Source organism: Verticillium dahliae, genomic scaffold, assembly GCF_000150675.1.
Source record: "Verticillium dahliae VdLs.17 supercont1.6 genomic scaffold, whole genome shotgun sequence".
Taxonomy (NCBI): Eukaryota; Fungi; Ascomycota; class Sordariomycetes; order Glomerellales; family Plectosphaerellaceae; genus Verticillium; species Verticillium dahliae.
The window spans coordinates 679,792-704,862 of NW_009276926.1; the positions used below are offsets into that span (position 1 = coordinate 679,792).

The 25,071-nt window shown below is 54.6% G+C and overlaps 3 protein-coding genes across 3 annotated transcripts; 1 reads left to right on the forward strand and 2 right to left on the reverse strand.

The window, feature by feature from the left end:
* Positions 1-15,442: 15,442 nt before the first annotated feature.
* Positions 15,443-18,777, reverse strand: VDAG_03772 (uncharacterized protein; the record flags this gene model as incomplete). The annotated part of the gene is made up of 3 exons (XM_009653856.1): positions 15,443-17,768; positions 17,848-18,528; positions 18,770-18,777. 3 exons carry the CDS (start codon positions 18,775-18,777, stop codon positions 15,443-15,445), a joined length of 3,015 nt encoding a protein of 1,004 aa, XP_009652151.1.
* A 227-nt stretch (positions 18,778-19,004) lies between these two features.
* On the forward strand, positions 19,005-19,400 carry VDAG_03773 (uncharacterized protein; the record flags this gene model as incomplete). Its single annotated transcript, XM_009653857.1, has 2 exons — positions 19,005-19,113; positions 19,231-19,400. 2 exons carry the CDS (start codon positions 19,005-19,007, stop codon positions 19,398-19,400), a joined length of 279 nt encoding a protein of 92 aa, XP_009652152.1.
* A 586-nt stretch (positions 19,401-19,986) lies between these two features.
* VDAG_03774 (rho guanine nucleotide exchange factor scd1) lies at positions 19,987-23,700 on the reverse strand (the record flags this gene model as incomplete). The annotated part of the gene is made up of 4 exons (XM_009653858.1): positions 19,987-22,102; positions 22,201-22,443; positions 22,497-23,030; positions 23,101-23,700. 4 exons carry the CDS (start codon positions 23,698-23,700, stop codon positions 20,369-20,371), a joined length of 3,111 nt encoding a protein of 1,036 aa, XP_009652153.1. The 3' UTR covers positions 19,987-20,368.
* Positions 23,701-25,071: the final 1,371 nt, after the last annotated feature.

A 25,071-nucleotide genomic window follows, 5' to 3' on the forward strand; every position in this document is an offset into this window, starting at 1 on the left:
AAGTTGAGGCACAAGACGCACCTGTACCTACGAGATCGTTGAGAAGATGATGCACTCCAAACTTCAAATCTCCGAGTCGCACATGTTCATTCAACACGAACAAGAGCATGGAATGATCACCGAATTGCCCTCTTGTGTTCTGTAGAGTGCGTGCACCTCGCTTCTGACCCCATGAGCGGTGAAAGGCTTCCTGTACCTTAGACCTCAAGCATGGGCAGATTTAGGTACTTCACAGCGCAGCAAGAGGTTTCGGGTTGGGGGGGAGGGGGAAGGGACCCTTGTGGGAATGGCTTCGAGTCAAGGGGGTCAATCCTATTGATGTTACCAGGACTCTCATGTGCATTGGGTCGATGCCATGACGCTTCGTATTCCTTCATTCCTTCCTTCGCTCCTTCGATTTATATCTTGGCGCTTGCTCGCAACCCGCGCATATATCACAGTACTGGCAAGGAACGTCTCGGAGGGGCGCCGATTATTGACTCAGCCCGAGTCGGTCAGGACAATGTCAGCATGGAAGAAACGGTGGAGTGGAGAGATGTCGGGCCAGGCCAGGCGAAGCAGGCGAAGGCAGCGAAGGCAGCGAAGCAAGAGGCGGCCTGGTTGTTGTGATGTGATTTCCTTGTCAGTCTCCGCTTCACCAAGCCCGCCATGTCCAGCCGAGCAGACCATTTGAACTGTGCTAGTATATGCCACAGAAGGCGACACTTTCTCTGGGTGTGCCCCGGCACTACGCCCGCCCAGCACGTCCAGGCAGGCAGCAGGAGTGAGGCAGCACCAGAAGCGGGGATCATTATCATCACGATCAACGCGCAACCCAGATTTTTGTTGATGCCAGCAAGCGAGCCATACGACGACACTCACCAGCAGAAGAAAGACCGGATGACTGGGGCAACAATGAGCAACTAGGGACTTGCTGCTCCTAGACATCGGGGAGCTGTTCGGTCCTCCGGCTCGTAAATGACCTCGATCAAGCGTCGATGACTCGGTCGACTGTCGGTGGAATTCGATCCTGGTCGTCCGGTTCCATCTCACAGGGCTGAAAGTCACCTTGGTCTACATGTACATGTGCATGCTCAGAGTATATATCCTACCTGGGCACGTTGTCCTTCTGCCATTCGTCTCCGAAAGGCCCCGCGCGTGACGACCTCCCACTCCTGCTCAATGTTAAGGCTGCTACAATCGGCCATAAGGTAGTCAAATGTCGGAGACGGGATTCAGTGCGCTGTGAGATTGAGTGGTGCTGTCATCAGTGGTTAGTGGGGCAGAGACACCCTGAATGGAGGGAGGAACAAGTGTGTGCCCCGTGCTGGCCTGTTCTGACTAGGTACCTAGGCAGCTACCAGGTACAGTATGGTAGGAGGTCCTGTAGCGCCTCCCGGTGCGTCTACAACGTTCAGCGCATGGAATCTGCCAGCTGCCCTGTGACCCAGGCGTGTGCAAGGCTCCTGCCTGTTCCCCACCAACACCAACAGACTTGCCTCGAAACATCTCCATACCGCTTCATCGACTTCTCATCATCATGTCCTCTGACCACAATATCTGACCGAGCGATATGCACCAGAACCGAGAAATGAAATCATCCTTGACTCTCACCGATCCTGTCTGAACAGAAAAGTCAACCCCCTCCTACGGTATCTAAGAAACGTACAACGATGGTTGGCCAACCGCCTGAGCCTGACCAAAGATTACCTACCTGTCTGTCCCTTGGGAGCACGCACTCATATCACACGGCCAGTCATCCGCTCTATCATGGGCCTTCGTCCCCGAATGATGATCAGTCCAGCTTTTTCTGGACCGTACGCCGGGCTGGCTTGGGCCACATCCTGGTCCGCCGCATCGTGCCCGGGTCCATGCCTCGTGCCCAGGGGTCAATCTCCGGGGACTTCAATGCCATCATCGCACATTTTGCCCCTCGGCACTTTCGTGGATCAATGGGTCCTGGCCAGACACCCATCGAACGAACCCACACTCACTGCTCGCTTGTCCCAGCAGCCTCGGTTCAAGACGACCAGGCTGCCCGAGCGCCGCCCTTGTTGGGACTCGCGCCGGACCTCTTGCCCTGTCAGGCCAGCAAACCCACGCCGGCCTCGTCGTCAAACGCCCAGGGCTGGTGCCTGACCTGGGCGGCACACGGCGGCACTGGGCAGAGGCCATTCGGTTGCCTTGCCTCGCACTCGACTGCTCCGTTCCGTTCACCAGTCGCCAGTGCGGACCTGCCCTTCCCAGACACAGGAAGCCTCAGACAAGGGCCGTTGATGCTTGGCGTCCCATTTTCGTCATGATGAGAATAGACACAGAAGCGCCGTTCACGGTTCCTCAGTTCTTTACTTGGGTTTGTTCATAGCGCTGACCTGGGCTACGCAGGCCCACATGCCGGTCTGGTTTGTTTGAGGCTGCTGAGCAGGTAATTTTGAGATGGCAGTGCAGGCGGACCGCTTCCTGGGTGGATGGAAGATTGGTGTGAGACTGGATGTATTGCTGGCGCTATCGACAGCCACGATCCAAGTTGGGCATCCGCCATCACGGAGGCTATTCCGTGGTGTAGGGCTGATGCCGTGTCCAGCGCGGAGGACATGGTGCAGTTCCAGCACGAGAGCAGTGGCCTCTCCCACTCGCATGGCCTCTAAACTGCTTGTTTGTCACGTCCACAGCTCAAACAATTCGGATTACAGGAACCTCTCTACTCGATCAACCTTCTTCCATTTCTGCGCCAATCGTAAAGATCAGCCAGCCAGGCTGTGCGCTGCCACAACCAGTCGGTTTCCCCCATCTGACTGGCTTCAACTGCCCCCCCCCCCCCCCCCCCCCCCGAAATTTATGGGCTTCTTGGCAACAGCGCTGCCTCAACTCCTCCACGGGACCAGGGCTCATTTCAAGTAGCCGCTGACCACCCTTGCTGATGCTTAGGGGGTTCGCGATGGGCCATTGCCCATACACCTCGAGAAGCATCAATGATCAACCCGCCAGACTTTGAGAGCTTAGCCAACAATTTGAATGCGAACTCAAAAAGGTGGCGCGGAATCAGGAACAACAGCTCATGTTCGCTGATGGCGAAAATCACATCAGCCCAGCATGACCAATGTTGAGCTGCGAATCAGTTGTCCGTTGTGCAGCCCCCCCGTCTCATTCGGCTCCGACCGTGAGACCACTGACTTTAACTGGAAAGACCGAGTCAGGCCGTGGCTCAAGGCTGAGACGACTGACAGCGTGCTTGCTGACTACTCTCTACCACCAGCAAGCTCCAAGAACTGAGGTTTCACCGGAACCTAACCGCTCACTCTGGACATTGGCCAAGCTCGCGTCAAGATTCTTGCCTTGGGAGTGAGTTTGCAGGCAACAGGTGACGAGAGGGAAGGTAGGGAACGAAAGAAAGACAGGTGTCTATCTGACAACCATTTGAACCCTCGGGCAGCCTGAACTTTCAGCCCTACGCCCCCAGGTCCTCGCTGCACCCACACCCCTCGGAGAAGGACCCACGTCGTCGCCTAGAAGGCCCGGCCCAGCAGGGTTGATCCCACATACTTTGCCCTAGACAAGCTCGAAGCCTCGTGTGAGGGTGCGTTGGTCGCGTTTTCAATGCTGGGGCGGTAGACGACTTGCATTCAAGAAACGCGCGTTGGTCTACACGGCCCGATGATGACACTGCTTGAGCAACCCGTTCATGTACACTGATTCCACAGTTAGATCTTTCGAAACGCCTTGACAGCCCAAGAATAGAGCAGAGGACGTACTCACAGACAGTGGTCTTTGTCGGAGCGTCTCAAGCTAAAAGGACCATTCAATCGTCAACCACAAGACACACACAGCCAACACCGATCTGCTGCAATGCGTGCCTCGAAGCGGATCGCCGGAAACCCCGCGTCTGATTCAGCATCTGAATCAGCAAGCTCTTACCTGCCGTGGGAAATGACTGGTGAGGGCTCAAACCTTAGGGCGACAAGGCGCTCCCACCGTCGCGCATGGGGTGTGCTGCGCCACGCTCGGTTGATGATCTGGATACCTGCCAAGGGACCTGGGGATTGTCTATCCGCCAGCCTTCTCGGACGAGCCAAAGAGCCCGACAGCCGCTAAGCCATTCGTCATGATCAACTGCTCCTGCAATGCACTGTTCGCCGAAACCGAGGGAGCAGCACCTTTGCGTACGCCGTCAGAATCAAGACATGCCGACGCTCGATTAGCGGCCGAACGACGAAAGCAATTCATGGGAACACAGCATGGAATCACGATGGTGCTCCGAGTCTAATGCCTTGTTAGCAGTTGTGGTTTTCTCCTTACGCCATGGCAACCCAGGCAGTGCCTCACAGGTGTCTGAGTTCTTCCTGACCACCTCCTTCAACGAGTAGGAGGTACCATTATTCAATGAGGCGGCCACATTCCCATCGCCCCGAAAAAGGAGCGAGGACCGAAATACTTACCAGGGTGGATTGCCTTCCGAATTCGATTACACCCCGAGAATCCTGTCCAATAAGACATCGGGCCACGACCTGAAACCTGAGATCGACTCTCGCCCGAGCTCTGATGCCAACTGATTACCTGGAAACGTAGTGGGGGTTGGGTCCTGAATGAACTGCACTGCCAGGCGGCGATCGTGTCAACTGGCTGACTGGCCGCCAACTTTCTCGAGCATCATGCAAGTGCCTTTCAATGTGTTGTGGCATTTCTCTTGGCGCAACACAAATAGAATGATGCGCTCGCCATTCTCAACGAGCAAGCCCACCGGGCCAACTCCTCTAGGCACCGCTTGAAATCGACGGATCAAAGCAGCACCGTCACACAGTTTAGTCGCCTTGCAGCGCAGGAGGTTACATGAGCAGATTATTACTATTCAGGCTGAATCGGAGCACTTTGTCGATCTCGTAGCAGATCATAGTGGGTAGCGGGCGGTTTAGTTTCCGCCATTCACTCAGGACTTGCGAAGCAATTCGTTGTCAGATCTTGGCCAGGCACACAACAGGTGGAATCGGCCTCTCTCATTGAACAGAACCAGGGGAGAAATGATCGACCTTCGGCACGAGCGGTCCTGCACAACCCGGAATTCCGCCATCAACTGCCGTCTCCGGCTTCCGGCTTCCGCTGTGGGCCGTACGATTCACAGTCGGCCAGTCAGTCGCCTTGTTTCCCGGATCGCGAGGCGCAGCTCCATGATGCTTGTTGGAAGCCCCCTGCATCGAGACCTGTCAAGTTTTCTGGATGGGGTGATCTGTTAACGTACGTGCAAGTACGTAGGACAATCTGAGCCATAAGCCAGCAACGCGTTCAGAACCGCGAGTCATTCTAGTGCCAAGACATGTCGCCTTGGTTGGGCTCAACCCTGGTTTCCATGCACCAAGGCGACAGGCCGTGGCATTCGCCAACTGCCGGACAACAAACTGCTTAGTAGGTATCTCTTTCAACGAGAGGGCGCAAGGTACCTTCAGCCCCCGCTCGCATGGGGGCCAAGCCGACAATACTACTAGCATTCATTTCCTCTTTCAAGATCAATAGGCACAAGCTAGTAGGTCAGGATGTACGCTGCAGGAGGACGGCTATTTTCTCTGCCGTTATAGGCTATTCGCTCTACCCGACTAGGGTAAATGCACGCTAGATAGGGGATAAGCTAGAAATATAGCTCTATTACCTAAATTAGCTAGGGTAACTATATACCTCTACTTATCTATTATATCTCTAAGTTGTCAATAAAGTACGTAAATCGCTAAATAGATAATAATAGCCCTTAGCGGCCTAAGGTAGCTAGTATTAATCTTTTTATATTATAAATTAAGATATCGGAAAGACTATAATAAACGATAAATTAGCCTTGATTAGAGGATTACTATAATCGCTAAATTAGCCTTAATTAGAGGCTATTTAGAACCCTCTTTACTACTTATTATAGTCTCTAGCTATAATTATAGAGAGGTACTACGTATCTATAGTAAAGGAGATAATAGGACCCTCGGTAAAGGGCTCAGTAATAGGCTCGGTAACGATTAGTGAGTTTATTAGTAAAGGAGGTATTAGAGAGGCTTCGTTTAATAATAAAACAAGGCATTAGCGATATCTAAAGGGCTTAGAATAGGCGTATTTAGTAATATTACTATATTCAAGGGTATTAATAAATATAGAGCCTTAGGGGGCTATTTAGGTTACTTTATTAGCTAGTTATAGCTAGTCTTTAGCTCGAAATTTATCGAGAAACTCCTCGAGAGACTCGTATATATAGGAGACGAGCAGAGGTATATAGTTGCCCTAGCTAATTTAGGTAATAGAGCTATATCTGGAACTTGACCCTTGTCTAGCGTGTATTTACCTTGGTCGGGCAGAGCGAATAGCCTATAAGGGCAGAGAAATAGCCGTCCTCCACGCTGCAGGTGAATGAACCAGATTTCCAGGGTCTCGCAATCTATTGACAAGGGAGCTATCGAATGAAGTCCGATCGTCCGTCCCCATGCTTCATTCAGGGATCGAAGAGTCGGCACTGCTCACACATGACCCACGAGAATCGTTTGCAACTATCAGAAGAGGATCATGCTGCATATGACAGCTTCGTGTCCGTTGCCAAATTATGCGTGGCAAAAAATTCAGGCTATTGAATCGTAAGCCATCTTGGTACGAATTAATCGCCCACTGATCATGACCTACAAGGATAGCGCTTGACAAGACCAACGACCTGTTGAACAAGGCCTTAGACATCAATATCGCCACACAGCGGAGTCATTGGTGCTTCCGCCCCTGAAGAACCTGGCAGACACGATCGCCAAGCTTTTAGGAATTTTCCAAGGCATGGCTGGTTAAAAACAGGAAAGGCAATGCTGCTAGGCACCACGACTTGCCTGAGTGATGTTGCATTGCATGATCTTACAATAGACGGCACATGCAGTTGGCTCCTGGCTGTGCTAAGAAAGGGGGAAAGGAACACGAAAATATAGATGATGCAGCCGCAACAAAAGAGCAGCCGGGCACGCCGCAGGGGCGAAGCGACCGATCGCTTGTCCAGTTATGGGTTGCTGCATGATCGCTTTTTTGAATCTGGTGGTGCGGGGGAGACCCGAAGACTGGTTGGCGGCGCATCCAGCGGTCCATGTCCTCCTTGTTTGGTCAGGCGCTCAGCTGGGTCGATCCAGACATCCTGGCTGTTGATGACTGCCCGGGTTGACTGGCGCAAAGACACCAGGCTCGGCGTCTTGATGCAAGCCGTTAAGGCTATAATATCAAGGCAGTTGCACTGCAGATCTTGTTGAACGGATCTATCTGATCTCAAAGGCCTTTCGGAGAACGCGACACATGTCAGGCATGCCCAGTTGGGGTTACAATGCGCATGGCTTTTGACGAGCGTCACTCAGCCGTCCACTTGCATTGCTTTGCAAATGTCTCGGACGACGGCGCTTGACCGTGGTACGCTTACATTATCCACCAAGAAAGCCACGGGCCGCACATACTGGCCTCCAGTCGTTGGCTCGAAGGCCGATGTCGTTGAACAGCTATGTTACGAAAGCGAATGCGCCAAGGTCGAAACAACCCTACAGGGCTGAGAGCCAACCAAGTTTGTGGATCGCTCTCAACGCAAGCCTCTTTCGAGCTTTCAGCAGCCTTAATGCAGAGGCTTGATCTCCACGACTGTTGGTCTAGGGTATCGGAGCATGACTAGAGACAACCTTTCACGCCGGCTGGGTCGCCACAATGAAATCTCGACTGCCTCGGCCTTCTCCGACAGCCCACGAGAGGTTCAGAATGTCCCCGGACAGTCCGATATCTTTTCATCCATAGTGAAGACTGAAAGGATCGCAAGTCGGGAGCGCGACAGTCATTCGTCACATTTCCTTCCGCTCGGGGTGGTCGTAAATTGCCCAATAGTGCATGCCCCATTTTCATGCGGGTGCTGCGATGCGACACATTGACGAGGGATACAAGCCTGGGCGCCCAACATCACGATCCTTCTGGCTGCGTTGCGAGGCACAAGGGAAGACAGTGCTCGTGATACGCCATCATCTACTTACCTCCACCAAGCATTCCCTATTCCAACGCTTCGACAGGCACCCTATTCCGTCGCTTCGACAGGCACCCTATTCCGTCGCTTCGACAGGCACCCTATTCCGTCGCTTCGACAGGCAGAAAGGCAATATCGATTGCAGAAGTCCTTTCCGCCTCGTTATGCGCCAATATGTGATGATCTGTGGACGTGGGCAACGCTCAACAGAGCAAGAGCAAGTCTTTGACACCAAGTTTGATCCATGTCTTCGGCATGATCAACGTTGAAGCACACATATGGGCGGAATTTGGTGGAGACTCAGGGCCCTGATGAGCTCTGGCATGAAAGACGTGATTCGACTGATGTCGTTCCGATAGCGCTCACAAACACAGTGAAGCAGTTTGCCAATGCTGTTTCGACATTGTCAACCCACAAAGCAGCTCACCAAGCCCGGGGCGATGGCTTACACGTGCGCTCCGTATCTGCCGATATTGCGCTATAGGGGGGGGGGGGGGCATGGAGCCGGCCGCCGAGAGCGGCACGCTTCCTCCCAACACGAGGCGAGCATTTTAGAGGCTTTTCCCCAAGAAGCTTCTCTTCCGTGGGATCCGAGCGTGCTATGAGCCAAGCTAAATGTGGGGTTACCGGCTATGCGCCCCCGGCTTTTTCTCTCATGACAGACTTGACAGGCGGATATGAAAAGGGACAGGTGCAAGGGTCTGGTTTCCAGCTCCATCGCACTGGTGCACGAAGTGAACACGACAGGACATGAAGAGGCCATGATCGAGGTGATAGTGATACCACCCAATTTACCAGATCTTGGAGCGGGCTCTTCTGAAGACACCCCCTTTTTAGGGTCTCCTTCATCCACTGGCTTTGACTATACGTACCCTGCACGTCTAGCTTTCGTCCAAGACGGACATACTATCCATTTTCGGTTGGGCCATAGAAGCTTTCTAGAAGATTTCTGGAACCCGGGCCTCCCTTCCTCCCCTACCAGCCCAGCTTTTGATCAAGTTTCTGACCTGCTCACCCATCCGCCCTGTGCCTTGAGCCCTTCCCGCCTCTCCCGCGCTGGCATCATGTCACGGCAGCCAGCAGGGGTTCAGAGTCGCTGATCCACGACAGGGCCGGCAGGGGTTCAGTTCGGCAGGACCCAGTGGCCAAGGTGAGGCGTCGTGATATGATCAGTGGTGGGTTGGCACTGACGCTCTGGTGTTGCACTGGCACCAAATCAAGGCAAAACAGAGCCGAAATGCTACGGTTTGCCCCAAACAAGTTGGATTGGCGGTTGCGTAACCTCTTGGTGCTCCAGGCGAGCTTGCAGCATTGTTCTGACATGACAAACGAGCAGCGGCAGACCAAACATACGTACTAAATCGGCTTGCTTCAGGTTCTGTCATGCAATCCGCCAGTCGCGCGCCACTAACCCGTCTGCCAACCAAGCGCGCACGCTACATGAAATTCTAGCCCTACGGTATGAGAAGCCGGACAGAAGGAAGCTCGCTTGATCGCCGACACCCTCAAAACCAGAGACACATAGACTTACTTGCTTCTCCTTCGGTGCTTTCGCGGTGCTGGGCAGAACCGCCTCCACTCAGCCCTCGCGATCGCCTGTCAATCTGTGCCATCTGAGTAAGTACCACCACAGCATGAAGGAAAAGTGGCCTCTGGAACTTGCCGTCCGGGGTTCGCTCCGCTTTGCAGTTTATCACATAAGTCGGTAAGCGTTTTTTTTTTCTTATACCACGCCCCGTTGTCTGCCAGGCCAGGGCAACAACAGATGGAACATTGCCATTTGAGTTTTCCGGTTGTCCGCCGCCGCAGGGCAGGTGAGAGATCCGTGCTCGACCCCTCCACCCCGGAGCAGCATGCGTTGTTGGCAACATGGCCGGCGCCGTCCCCAACGCCGGGGCGTGCGGGCTGTGCGGTTTGATGAGCTTGAATGAAGCTCCAGCTTACCAAACACCGCCCTTGCCTTCGAAACAAAGACCAGAAGGACGGGACCCAACGACGGCGCTAGCCCCCTGACACGGGCGTCCGTGGTCACCCGGGTCCCGCCATCGCCTCGAGATTGAGCACGGGTCTTGGCAATGGTCCCCGGCGGTGGGTGGAGTGAGACACAAAGGGAGGCTGAGCATGAGTGGTTTTCATCGTAGCCATGTCAGTGAACGGTCTCGACCAGAAGCTTGTTCTTGCTAGCTCAGCCCAGCGCATCGCAAGCTGGCAGTGGCACGAGGATGCTTGTCGTCACGACTCGGGCCTGTGCGCCGGAAGTCGGAGGAGAAAGGGTAGTCTAAGGAAATGACGTTCATTTGTTTCGAAGCATGATGGCCTCTCGCTTGCCCGTTCGGGCATCAACCAGTGGAAATATCGAATCGGAATGGGAGGGGAGGGGTGTGGCCACGAGAGGCATCTCGCACCAACAAGGCCTTTTCGCTTTGCGATCCCCTTGCCCTGGTATCGGTGCGGTAGCTCACCAGGGTGAACTATCGCCTTCAGCCCCGGACGGTTCTCTTCATCGGCACTTGCGCATGCCACCTCTCCCTTCCCCCGTTCGACCTGGGAACCCCAGCCTTCATCTCCCATGCTTCGCAACGATCGTGGAGCCAATCTATCTTGCTGCCATGTGCAACTAGCGCAGCCGCGAGCAAACAGGCAGCACTACGGCAAGTGAGGACCAACAGACAGCTGAAGATGCCCATCTTGTGTCACAAGTTCGTACCGAGACAAGCGGCAGGTCTGACCTTGCTTGCGTGTATATTCGCAGCCGTAGTATGGCGCATGACGATGACGATGACGATGATTCAGTCGCGTCCTTACGTCGGCTTCCCCCCTCTTCTTTATCTCCTAGGCCCTCGCTTGCCTACCACCTTACTCCGAAGCCATGACCCCGAGGGGGAAGACAAGAACTCTAATGACCGCTTCTGGCGACTCGACCACGCGACACAGCTGCCGAACAGGCGGTCTGTCTAGCTACCCGCCCTAAACTGGCGCCACGGTTAGCAGATGGGAGAATCGGGGCGACAGGGAGGCGGGGGTCAGGTGGGGGGGAATCGATGCCTGATAATCGGCAAAACTGGCTAGTCTGGCTTCCTCTTCCTTTTCAGCTCGTGCTCGGGTAGAGGCTTCTATTGAGTCTAGCAAGGAACGTGTCTGGGAGGGGTGCGTAAGGCCATTTACGCGGCGCGTTACGACGAGCCGGACGACTGCCGCTTGCCCTCTAGGGCGTCGAACGCATCTCCGGCCCTCTTGAGATCACGCGGAAGGGGGTAGGGAAACCCGGCGATCGGGAGAGAAACGGGAGGGGGGTGCGCATTCACTCGCGCGCCACGGCTCTGTATGCTTGCTGTTGACCTTACATGGGACATACAATGGCCCGACGGTTCGGTAGACGCCGTCCGCTACGCATGGTGTTGTACGTGATTTTCGCGCGGGCTCCTGGTGGCTCGTGCTATGGCTCGTGCTGACGAGGGGCTCTAGATGTTGCCATTGCATCGGTTTCGGTACCTGGCGGGGTTGGCGGGTATTTACTACATGGGCGTTACATGGCTTGGCAATTAGGCTGTGGAGGGTTTCGCCCAACGGTATTTCTGACTCTCCTTTCTCTGACACAGGCCCTGCTGGGGGAGCCCCAAAAAATCATCGAGCGTGTGGCCGCTTAGGCGGCGGCCAAGCGTATGCGTACGCTTCAGCCGTGTCTCTGAAGTAAGGCCATGGAAGTAGGTTCACCTATCCAGGTACCTACCAACCCGGTGGCTTACGGCTGTCCAATATTTTCCCCCCAGTGGCCTGGCGATGTCGAGTTGAAAATGCGATCGACGTTGCGCCTCGCACCGATCGAGGCCCTTCGCACTTCGCTTCGACGTTGTGGTAATTGGCCATGCGGACAGACCCGGAATGTGACATGTTGGTCCGAGTTCGTCCTTGTGAGGAATGGTACGAGGTGGCTGGCTGCATCGTGAAGCTCTTCGACGCCACCACTGGAATCCTCGCATGACCCCCACATGGCCAGCGAGTGAGTGACTGCCCTTGGCATCCCCCAATGCTGACGACCAGGCGGTTTGCGAGTGGAAGCGAGGGGCTCACGGCATTCCCCTCGACGCATCCATCAATACCGGTGCGTGGGCTCAGGGCGCCGGGGGTTCGTGCCGCAAGGGTCGGGCTGGTTCCGTGGGGGGTGTCATGTAGAACAACAATCGTCACCAGCGTGTGTGATAGAGTCCTGGGCCAAATAGCTCGAAGTATGCCGGCTCAGGGCTGTATGCGGATGAGGTTTAATGAGTGAATGGAGAAGCACGTCAGCAGGTCGACGCGCCAGCAGGGGAGCGCTTCATCGTGTTACAGGCGTGAGGTCCTGAACAGGCATAGGAAGTTTGGCAGAGACAGGGGGTTATGATAGCAATACTGCCGACGTGAAGTGTAACCTGAGCTATTGTGACCCGTCGCTGATACCGGAACGTAAAGCGGTTCATTAGTAACGAGTGACCCTGTTTGCATCATTCGTGGTACCAGACATTGTCGAACCATGCGCATGGTTAACATTCGGCTGGACCTAGTAGGGGTATGAAGGCTAGTCTTGGGCTCGGTTCCATGCGAAGGGTTCGCCAGGACAAGCTAGATGATGAAAGATGGTCAGTTGCAAGCTTCATGTTGCGTGTCTTGGCACGTCGTGGGCAGGGTCGTCATCACGACAATAAGGATCAGGGGTAAACCAGGGCGTTCGGCTCGCATTGGGCCTCTGTTGATCTCTTGCGCGGGAGCCGGATCGCCGGAGATAAGCTCCCAAGCCCGACAGGAGTGGCACCCCGTGCCTGCTGTTCAGACCAAGAAACTTCTACAGTATTGTGTTGTTTCAACAATCTCTGTTTCCCAGGTATGCCTTGAGTTAACCAGATGACCTGGGAAGTAACAGGGAAAGGAACAGAGCGCTCAGAACCATCGTCGTGAACAAGCGTATAGACCAGAAAACAAAAAGTAAAGCAATTACCCAGCACGTGTTCAGCGTGGACGCTGTTCAAGTCTGCATGAGTCTGGGCCTTCCAATCTGACACGAGGTTTTCGTTCAGGACATGAGCTCTGAAAGAAACGGAGCAAGATCAAGTAACATACTGTGACTTTCAAAGCCATGACATTGTATTTCACTCAAGATCTGACAAGTGGCATGCGATGTGGCAGAATCGAGCCTAAATCCTGACGTTATGTCTGACGCCTTTACGAGTTGCTGTTTCCTGACACCTTGGCCTGCATCGTTCCGGTTCTTCTCTTGCAACCAATGTCTTCGTCTTTGGGTACTATAGCAACAGTACTACAGCAGTCAACTCTGAGACCACAGAAGGGGTAATACTTGGGTCTTGGGTCTGTATTCAGAGGTATGAACAGGCTCGGCCTCTGCAAAAATGTGGTAATGGAAATATATGCTGCTTAGAATAAGAACATACCAAACATTCATTCGAATAACCAGCAGGCGTTTCCTCCTAAGACATCGCGGCGAGAAACAGGAAGCAATAGTTGAGGCTTAGGAAGGCATGTATGAATCAAGACGCTTTCACAACTGAGTTTTGAAAGCCTCATACGAGATCAAGTCAAGTATTCCATGTTTCGTTTGATGGGAGCCTTGTTGCGAGACCATTCTGATTCATACCTTGTTTAGTCCTTCCCCTGTCATGTCTCGTCCATCTACGGCATGGCCCACGGTTATTGGTGGGCTGTCCCAGGAATGTTCGACCGCCCCTTTTGATTGTGATCTTACTGAAAAATGATGGTTGCCGCGTCCCCGAGGGAGGTTGTATTTATCCTGGTGACTGGACCGACTATCCTAGTGCTATTGGCCGTCGTAATATCCACCGCCATCATATGTAACCAACTTCGTTCCTATGCCTCGTCTTCCGATGTTTCCTCCTCATTATATTCGTTTGCTACATATATTGAAGTGGACTGTTCGTCTTGATTAGGTATTGGGGGTCACTTTATGGGAGTTCTGGTTTGTCTTGTGAGTCGCGGATGAATGAATATGCAGTAGTATCATGGCTTGGCTTTGACAGGTGTACTGCCACAGTGCTGCCAATCTTAAGGTATGTTTGATTTAGTTGTACAATCGGTTGCGTTATCCCGGCGGCGCTGATCAGCCTTGATAGTGTTGTCCAAGGACACAAATTTCGACTGGTGGTTGGGTCTGGGAGTCATACCAATGCCAAACAATGAGCAGATGAGAATAGGTCTGGTTCATGGATGGCAACTAATGAGAACAGGCTCCGAGGAGTCCCTGTACCGACGAGAAGTTCGACAAGAGCATTAACCTGGACGTCCGAAAGGTAGTCCGAAGAAGAACCTACGATTGAAGATTTGACATATGCGTGAAACAAGATTCACCCAAGTGACCTTTTTACTCTGTATTGAGTATCTATAGTTATTCATAATGAGTATACCTCATTTTTTCGTAGTCAAGTGTTGTCGCAGCGGGTTTTGCAAAGTTGGATCCCAGGACAACACAGGACTACGACCATCGCAGTACGCTTATGGTTGAAGTATCAAGTAACGGCTAGCTCTCGGAAGCCGCAAATCACATTCAAATAGTATCAGCACTGGTCAACTGTGGGCTAGTATTTCGCCGGCGTCTTGTTGTTATAGTGTCTCTTGAGATCTTCCTTGATAGAGTTCGCATGAAGACTTTACAAGTAATTGAGTTTCGAGGTCATGAGGCATTGCTTGCATCAAGGCTCATGTCCCGGAATCATACCCTATGAAACTGGTTTCGATCTTGAGGATGCTACGGTAAGATAATCTTGTAGGCACATCCGCCGCCATTTTCGCAAGGCTCACGATATGTGCAAGGGTTGAGCTGTGGGAGAACTTCTGTAGCGCATCACGGACAGAGCGACTTTCATGGTTTCAACTTCGAGGACTCACTCAGGAGCCCGCACGTCCCCTCGCTCGTCATCAATACACCTATGTCACGATCCCTGCCCTGTTTCGATCACCGGACCGCCGAAGCCAATGCATGGATCTTTCCAAGCAGACTGAGAGTGCACGTGAAAGAGTAGTATAATGTTCGATAACCTCCAAACCCAAGTTGCTTTGTCTATGGCTTTGGATTACACGTATTCGTCGTAGCACATAATCCTACCGGCCAACTCACGCAACATCAAGCAATGCTGAGTCTCTTTTCGATCACAAATACCTAGCTAACATGCAACAGGCTGGTCATCTGAGCAAATAGCGTGAAACAAAATCAATATCAATTCTTTGAAATCGCAGGCCTGGATCACCTACTGTGATCAGCCTAACTCAGGTCCGCAAGCAACAACTGGGCGTCTAAGCTGATCGACTCAAGCCCAGTATCTCGAGGGCATTTTCCAGCAAAATAATTTATGGAACAGAAAACAAACGCCGTCGCCATGGCCTGGGTATCGTAGTCTCAGCGCAGAATCTAAAGCAAAACAAAAACAAGTTCGTCGTCTCGGTCCTACATCCTCCAGTCTCCATCCTCCTTGCCTACGTGCTCGTCGATCGCGTAGGCCGGCGGCGTAAAGGCGTGCCGGTTGCTGTGAGGCCCATCCTGATGTTGGTCTTTTGGGCTGCAGCCCTCGTTGGCCTCTTGCCGACGATGGCGTCCTCGTCCGCCTCCGGCGCCTTGGCAGCAGGTCTCTTGGCGGAGGGAGCTCGAGGTGTGGCAGGTCTGGGGGTAGCTGGCGCAACTGGAGCGGCAACACGACGCGGACGACCAACGGGCGCCGGCAACTTGGACTTAACGGCTCGGCTCTTCTTCGACTGTCCCTCTGTGAGCTCCTGGGACTCAGGCTCGGGCTCCGAGGCGGAAATAGGCGCAGCAGCTAAAGTGGCAGCAACATCCGTGCCATCGTCAGACGTGAAGGTCTGGTATGAAGCCAGAGCCGCGGGCCAGTGAACGCTCTTAGCGCCAACCTTGACCGCCCGGGACGCTCGTGCGTCTACTACCGCTTTCCTCTCCTTCCACTGTTGACCCAAAGGGTCTTCGGCAAACTGGGCAAGGACTTCGGCCGGATAGAGAGCACCGCTCTTGTTGGCGCGGGTATTAGCTCGCGTCACAGAAGCAAGGTCTTTCTCAGCGTTCCGGACCAGACGCGAGTTGACGGGAGCTGCGTCAGGTCCTGGAGTAGCTGGCTTCCTCGAACGAAGGCCGCGTCTGCGCTTCGGGGACGGCTCTGGCGTCTTCTCCAAATCTTTTTGCTCATCGTCGTCGCCGTCTTCGTCCATCTTTCTTTTGCCAGCCTTTGGCTTGACAGGACTGGGGCTATTAGCGTCCAGCTTGCCAAGAGGCGTTCGCTTGGACTTTTTGGCCGAACTGTTCCTGATAGGAGTCTCAAGAGCAGGCTGGTCGGACCCAATGTTTAAAGTAGGCGTTTCAATACGCATCGAAGCACGGTTGAACCCTGACTCTGGCGTTCGGGGGCTCTCAGCTGGCAGAATCGGCGCGGTTGGTATGGCTGCGTTAGGCTTGGCCACGACGCGTTCGGCGGTAGGCGATTCGGTATCGGCAGACATGTTTGCGGCCGAGGGCCTGGCCTTGCCAGCCTGATGCTTCGTAACGAACTGTCTGAGAAGATCACGAGGATCATCTTCTGACACGACCTTTACAACTTCGCTGGTAGCCTTCTCCTCCAGCTCCTGGACAACAACAGCGGGTTCTGTTTCCCGTTCGGCCGCCTCGTCCTCTTGTTTCATGTATGTATCGACTTGAACATGGTCGACTTTCTCCAAGAAGGTTTCGGCATGTTCATCTGGCAGCTTAAACCGGATAAAAAACCGGCCTTCATTTTGACCCAGAACAACACGAGTATCGGCCATGTCTTGAATAGGGCTGATAAGGTTTGCAAGGGCTTCGATAGGGGAGGAGTTTCTGTGGGCTTTGTGTGTTGCTTGATTCTTTTCCAAGCCAATGTCGTGGGCAGGCTGATCCGAATCACCCACAGTGATGAAGGGAGTGGGCGATGATGGTGTGGGGGACTGCGCTAGTGGGGACCAACGACTATCGTTGTCTATCCCGCATAGCTGCGATTTCATACTTGGGGGCGGTGAGGATGGCTGCGGCGTGGTGAAGCTGAGGTGCGACACGGTGGATGCCGACACGGTGGAGGTTCGGTTCTGCAACAGGGCCGAGGCGAAAATGTCGGAACCCTTGTTCAAGTCAATATCGAGAACCTGCTGCTCAGGTAGTGCCAGAGCCTGAGGCGTGCTTGGCTGAGGTGGAGTGTCGTGGCCACCGGAGCTGAGCATACTAGTGTCCAAGAAGGAGGAAGGGACCTCGAACGTGCGAACTCGGTCTGCGTCGTCGATGCCAAGCTGTCCAGTCTCAGCTGCGTCACCAGCATCTTGCACGGACTTGTCGTCCGTTTGCCCATCGCCTGTTGCTTCAGATGGTGGTAGGGATACGTCATCCGAGACTTGCTCTTCATCGCGGACTTCATCTTCGTTACTGGTGTGATCATTCTTCGGAAGCCCTGCGACTTCAGGCAACTGCGCCTTCGCAGCTTCCAACCTGGCCAAGCGGTTCTCTTCCGAGGTGTGGGTCGCGGTCGAAGGAGGATCTTCTGGCATGACGACGCTGTCGTTCGAAGCTTCCTCAAGGGTTTCGAACGGCAGCATATCTTTCCGTCCAAGCAGGTTGTACGCCTTCTGAGCGGCCATTTCACCACCTGGAAACGTGAGGAGGTATTTGACGTCCGGATCAACCTGTTTCTGTCTGATCCAGTTGGCCCGCGCCGAACCGTCTGCTCGTCGCTTCACCACTGGGGCAGGACCAAATTCGGTGTTGGAAGGCTTTCGTCGGGCTTCCGGGGCGCTGGTGTTCAGCAAATGATTTCGAATATCGGCTTGGAGAAGGTCAGCTAGGTTCAGCCATATCGAGTCTTGGGGCCCACAAACCCTTTGCCCAGCTAATCTCGAAATCGCCATGTTGCTGCGCGACTTCCCATTCTTCGTCAAACTCGCCGTCCGCCGTCTCTTGCGCGTCCGGCGCCTCACTCATGAGCTTTTTCCGCGGCGACTGCTCCGATGGCAGGCACGCCGTCTTCTGGTACTTCTCGAACGCATTTTGCAGTTCGGTCGTGTCGTGGCTTTCCTCCCTCAGCCTCTCCGCTTCTTGCCTCCGTCTCAGCGTCTCGCGGTCTGCCGCCCTGACCGCCGCCTTTCGGATGGTTCTTGGCTTCTTTTGAAATGGATATTGCAGGACCGGAGCGAAGCAGAATTCCGTTCCTTGAAACTCTTCGGTGTTGAAAGGCCGGACGAGCTCCGGACGGAGAAGAGTGACATTGGCGCCAAGGCCGCGCGCCTTGTTGGCGGCGTCCTCACCATCGTGACCCATGGGAAGGATATTGTGGTTTGATTCTCCAAACCAAGTTGTCGTCTTTGATAGGTTATCGAATATGGTCTTTTCTGGAGACTGGGAGCCCAAGGCATGGGAGCGCGACAAGACACCGCTGGGCGAGGTTGTAGCTGGGCGGAAGACCTTCGTCTCGATGGGGTCGCGCATGCTGGGCAGAGGCGCGGGTCGTGTATTGTCGGCAATTGTTCTCTTGGAAAGCTTTGGATTGTGGTTGGCGCTGTTAGGGGTGAGAAGGTAAAAGTGGAAGGTACTGACTGAGCGCAATGCGAAATCGGTCAACCTTGAACCTCGTCTATAAGTTGTATGAGGAAAGACCCAAGTCGCGAATAACCTAGGAGTGTAACCTGGAATTCCTTTGTTTACTTTGTCGCATGCGGCCAATGAGACGCGCCGCCTGTTTAGCTTCACCCAAGACGAACCCCACCCTCGTGGGGCTTCGTTGCCGGGGCGGTACGTACCGCTTCATGGCGCGTGCTCCCCTGACTGTTTAACGCTGGCACGTGACCTCGAATTTTTGAGCATCGCGACGGCATGGACCTCTTGACAATTGAGCTTCAGGATGGTCACGATAAGACAGCCTTGACGACGACCAGCCCACGCCACCGACGCCAAACGACGACACTCCGAAGGCCAAGGCCATTGCTTGCGCTCCGACTACCATACAGAGACAGACCTGCGCACAAGCCAGTCACGATGCCTCAAAAACCAATGCGCCTGCCCCCCCTGAAGGGCCTCCGCGTCCGCGCGCCCTTGGACAAGAAGACCGAATCGCCCTGCGTTGCCATGATGTCCTCACTGCTCGGTACGTCAGCCGCTATCCCTCCCCCAAAGCAGATGGAAGAAAGACCCCATGTTCCCTTCGTCGACCGCCCGAGGAATTCTTCCTAGCAGGCTAACCTCCCTCTTCCCGTTCCTGTAGCTTGCTGGGCCTCCGCAGGCTTCAACACATCCGGCTGCGCCGCCCTCGAGAACGCCCTCCGCACATGCATGGACTCGCCTCCGCCGCAAGACACCCCGCGCAACACGATCAACTTCCACCTGGCCCGCATGTACGACCGCGTCATCCTCAGCGGCAGGCGAAAGAGGTAGACGCTGCACGGCGGGACCAGTGACGAAAACGGGGCCCCGAGAGGAGAGGGAGGCCTCGAGTCAAAATGTCGGTAGCGGAGGGGGGGCGGCCGCCGTCGAGACGAACAGCCGTGACATTGGGCTGAGCGAAGGGTTTTGTGCTCGTTCCAGGCGTACGACAAACTCGAAGCTGCCTGGGCTCTTGGGCCATGGTACAAGACGACTGTCAGCCTGTCGAGAATAATCACCGGTCGCCACCTCCCTTCTCAACATTGGACTCTCGAGGGGCGACATCATTGAAGGAGTTGTACATTTTTTCGTCCCCAAGGGGTAAATGCGGCGTTCTTGGCATAGAAGAATGGGCTGTATCACCATGTACCAAATCATACCATCTGTAGCAACATGATTCGATATTTCAAACACGCTTTTCCCGTGCTGCTCGAGAACCCGGCAAGTGACAGATGTACGCTCAGCTTGTCCAAATGGTGGTGAGCACAACGCAGCCTTCTACTGATCCTTCAATCAGCAAGCAAGTGGTAAGCCTGCAGAACGTTCACATGAGACTAGAGTTTGCAACATCACAGAGGATTCGACGTGGAGGAAGACTCGTCAGCAACAAATTCATGATCCAATGCCCCCATATCCGTAGCGAGTGATAAACCGAATGCCATAATGGTCCAAAAAATGGGTATGCTGACCCAGTCCGTCTAGATTCGCGAAAAGCCTCAAATGCCCTATAACAATGGACCTGGCCACAAGTGCGGCTCACACCCTCCATCCCCCGCTTCCTTATCCATGATGAAAGAGAAAAATATCAAAAGCCGCGGGCGGCTCAGAAGTAATCCGTCAGAATGCGGCCGGAATCCCAACTCCAGACTCCAAGAATGCGAGATGAAAGGGACTCGATCGGGTGTATGCTACGATGATCCGTCAAGCCCGGAAGATGAAACGCGAGGTGAGGGAAACCCCTCATTCACCCCAAAACCCGTTCAAACGTTGCTGCCTCCGCCACCTGTGTCTCCTACGCAGAAGAGCTCAATCTCGCCAACGCCACCAGCGTACATGTTTCGTACGCCCTCGCGCCATTCCAGGAATGCGATTTGAATGTCGTCGTCACTCTCAATGGTGACGAAGTCGCCATCCTCATCACGATAACGCAGCTTCAACGCGCCTTTGCTGATGCTGCTGCTGGTGAAGCGAGCGAGCTTAGCGTCGATGCGGTCAATGAGGGACTGGTACGTGATGTTGAATGCAACCACTAGTGTAACATAGTTCCCACTGTCAACACAGTTTACCTTGACCTTTAGCTGAGTGGGGATTGGCAGGTCCGGGCTGGCTAGAGGATTGGTCTGGATCCCAGAGGCGGTACCCAAGCCAGGCGAAATAGATCGACCTGCTGCGGTTGCGTCGATGCTGAGGTTCCGCTCGTTGTGAAAGCCCTGAGTGGGAGTTCCGTGTCGGGGGTAAATCGGCTGAGCGGGAAAGTGAGACATGGTGCCACCATAACTACCCGATGATTGATGGCCGTATTGCCGCTCACGTTGGGTACCCGGGCTCTGCGTGTTTGACCTCATGGGAAGCTCATTCTGCTGTCGGGGAGACCCGGTCTGAGAGCGGGGAAGATTGCCGTCATGAGCTGGGTGCAGATGGGACGGAATGCCTGGTACTGCTGGGATCGATGGCACTGAGGGGTTGCGGCGTGCGCTTGGCACACCGTTGGGCCCATTGATATCCGGTGTGCTGTACGAGCGACTTCGTTGTTGTTGGGCCGCGCTCTGGTTGTTCGAGGCCATGGCCGGCAGTGAGGGCCCTCGAGGGTTCCTCCCGTTCCCATACGGGTTCGGCGAAGGACCATCCCTCGAAGGGGCACGCGGCATGGCCGGTGCTGTGTACCGGTTCTGCTCTTCTCCCCAGCCAGGCTGGGGCGTCGACGTTTTTGGGAACGGGTAAGCAGAGGGCGGCATCATGGAACTGGCAGTGCTTGCCCTGGACGAGGCGGGCGATTCGGCAATGGGTGAAAAGTACGAGTCGCCGCCGCGGAAACCAGGCGAGGACTGGCCCGGGAGGAGCTGAGTTTGGACACTCAACGGTCCCGGAGGCTGAGGCAACGGGAAGCGTGGGGGAGCGGCGCGGACCATGCCGGCCAATGAGCCCGTGCTGTCGTTTGTGGCAGACCGTTGGCGAAGGCTGGTGCTTGATGCGTTGCGAGGGAGGCGCGGTCCATTCCCGGATGTTTGCTGCGACATTGGGAATTGGGGTGGCGCTGACGTTGGGCCCAAGTCCTCATCGTCCTCGTCATCGCCCTGGTTGAGATATGGATTCTCAAGCTTGCTCCCGTGAGCTTGGGTCCAAGCGAATTCGGGCGCTGCTTGATCCGGGCTGCCTGCGGTCTTTTGAGCCCATACCTTACGCTGCGTCTCCAAGCCGAGAGCCCACTTTTTCAGCATCTCCTCGTTGTTGAACTTGATCATGAAATTCTCGACGCCAGGATCGCCCTTCCACCAAATTTGAACACTATAAGAACCTGCATGTTCGTCAGTTGCGTTGGCCAGGAGGCCAGGAGCCGGTGAGGACTGACCTGGTTTGGAGAGGGAAACGACGTCCGTGACGTTCGTCATGAAGATTCTGCCCTTTAGCTGGAGCTTCGCGTTTTTGTTGCGAATCTTTGGGCCAGTGGACCGTGTCTTGTCCTTTTTGTCCTTGCTCTTGTTCGGAGAGATCTCCTTGCAGCAAAGAAGTATGCATTCGAAGAGATAAATTTCATACGGTTGGCAAGTTAGCACCATGCGACACGGTTGGCTCCTGCGCAGATATAGCTTACCTCTTTTTCTTGGTCTGTCTTTCCGGTTACGACGGTGTAGACACCGTGCCTCAGCAGCTTACCAAACTGTTCAATCTTGTGGCTCTTCCAGTCATCTACGCGGACACGGAGCTCCTCGAGCGCCTCATCAAGAAGATCGCGATTGACTTCTTCGTTTGCCTTGGTGAGAACTCGCTCCGCAGCCTCTATGCCGGCAGCTAATTCGCTCTGGGCAGTCTCGTCTTCCGTCTTCTTCTTCAGATCCTGCATAGCGTCAATGACAAGTGCAAAGGACATTTACAAGCAAGCCAAATTACCTTGAGCAGAAGAGGGTACTTCACGAGACGCTGCATTGGTTTCAGCAGGAAACCGTCCAGCGTATTGAAGTCGACTGCCACTGGATGCGCAGCCGTCTTGATCTGCTCGAAAACCTGGTTCGCTACTTGCGCGGCCTTCCGCTGGTTGGCGATGAAAGGGCGGTAAATATCGAAGGCTTCCTCATAAACAACAAAAGGGGCTCCCCAATGCTGGGAGCTCTGTGGCATAGAATTGGTCGTCTCGACGCGGATGAGGAACCTCCGCTGGAAGTCCAGGATGGCGTTGATATTCAGGAAAATCTGGTGAATGGTGTCACCGGTGATGATGCCCTTGGTCTCGAGGCTGCTCTTCAGATCGTGCAGGTTCTCGAGATCCTGCACATATTTCCGCTCGGTATCAACCAACTCCTTAACAATGTAGTCGCGGTAGCTCAGTTTTGAGCCTGGTTCGGGAGCGGCTTCGTCTTCAGGGTACGGCTGAGCCTGCAGAAGCAGGCCACGCTCCTGCGCGAGATCGAGCACGTAATTGACCACCTGTGTGACCTGCACTTTTGTGTTAAACCCGTGGAAAAAAGACTCGAGACAGCCGGTCTCTATAGCATACCTTGACGAAACCCGTTGTATCGTTGCCCAGGACATCGTTTATGACGAAACAGTCAGCAGAAGGAATACCAAGATCCTTCAGGCAAGCCTGGATGAACTTGAAAACAGCAATCTTGGCTTTCTTGTCGGCAGTCGTGGTCTTGGGGACCGAGTCCTCGATTTTGAGGGGCACAGTGGGTTGCAGCGCATTATAGATCTCGAGGAGAGGGAAACCGGTGCGAAATAGACCCCAAAGGGACTCGACTGGATCGTACGGATCGAGTTGCTGGAGGGAGGGACCAAAGTCGGGAACCTGGGCGAGTCTCACTTTGAGCGCCATACACAGATGATAGAGCGAGCGAGAGGCATCGGCCTTCTGGTTGATGATGTTAGCCGTGGCTATGACGGGCCCGCCATTCTGGGGTGTCGTGGTGGCGGTCGTCGCAGCAGTAGCCGCGGATGACAACGAGGCTAGCGAGGCGGAGGAGCTGTTGTACGCTGTTGAGCCAGACAGTTGGCTGGCGCGCGGCGCATGGCTCATGGTACTGATGCCTCCGACACCGTTCGAAGACTGTGAGAATACCGGTGCCGTGTTGGTTCGCAGTAGGGGAGCATGTGCCATGTCGACCTACTCCATTCGCCGGCGGTCGCAAGCTCACAGATACGGTCGGATGGAGGTGGCGGTTCGAGATTGCTCGATCAGTGGATCAGTGGATCAGTCGGTCGAAACGAGATCGCGGTATAATCGGCATACGATGCAGTCGGGTGGGCGGTTGCGAGGTGGCTTGGTTGCGAGCACGTTCACGGAAGAGGGGTGAGTGATCTAGCGGTGTCGGTCATCCAGCGCTTGCTCAGGCTCGCGGCTGCAGCGGCGTGTAGTCTCGTTCTCTCTCTCCCTCTCTTCCTGGAATCGGCAGAGCAGTTCGAACTCGAATTAGGGCGAGGAAGCAGGGCGAGGATGTTTTGTTGAAACGGGAGAGAAGGTGGGTTGACTTCAGACCCTTTGACTCTGGCTAGAGTCTCACGTTGGTCGGATTCGGGTTTTCGAAGCCCCTCTCGGTTCGCACCTGCAAGTCCCGCTATGCTTTCTTGTTTGTGGCTTCGCCCGTTGGTCGGCAGGCGTCGAGGGCGTCGTGTCTTGGTGGACAAAGACGGCAAACCGGTGCGTATGTTGGTCCTGAAGAGATGTGCAGCGGCAGCGACGATGGCTGGGCTGGGGCTCTGGTCGAGGATTGATTGGCGGTGTTGACCAAAGTGCGGGAGTGGTGAGTCGAGATGGGAATGAAAGAAGCCACAGGCTGGCGGCCGGGTTTCGGGGCTGGGTGCGTGGATCGGATTACTAGGAGGAGGGGGTAAGGGGGGGCCCTCTGATGGAGAAGGAGGTTGGCGGTGCCGACCTAGGGAGCCCACTGAAGTATTGGCGCTGGCGACTCACGCTCTCGAGTGGATGGAGCTGGGAAGGGCCGGTCGGATCGACGTTGCGCAGATACCCAGGTGCGATACGCTTCTCGTTTAGGCAGTATATAGCGCCCAAGGTACAAGATCGTGAACCGTTCGTTATCAAGCTCTCTGCCCGTGTTCGTGACGACTCTTGTTTTTGTGTTTGTTTAAGTCATGAGCGTTCAAAACGGCCGCCAACAGGTCACGTTGTTGGCAGGTCCATCTGTCTGAGCATTGGAATGGAAAGGGAAGCGTGACCAAGGAGCTCCAGTTGTCAAAGGGCAAGACGCGGTGGATGCCCAGGTAGAGGTACTAACCTAGGTATGTCCACAGACCGTACCGTGGGCTCTCGGATGGAGCATCATGCATTTGATGGAGAGTGCGCCGGCGCGAAAACCCCCACACGCTTGGGGGAAGGGCCCCTACCACTTGATCCGAGACCACCCGGATGGGGTATGTGAGAACTGATGGGTAGGGTAGGGTATTATAACCGGGCGGTCGGCGTACGAGGCGGAGGTAAAGCAGTTACGAAGGAGGGGAAAGGGGGGAAGAG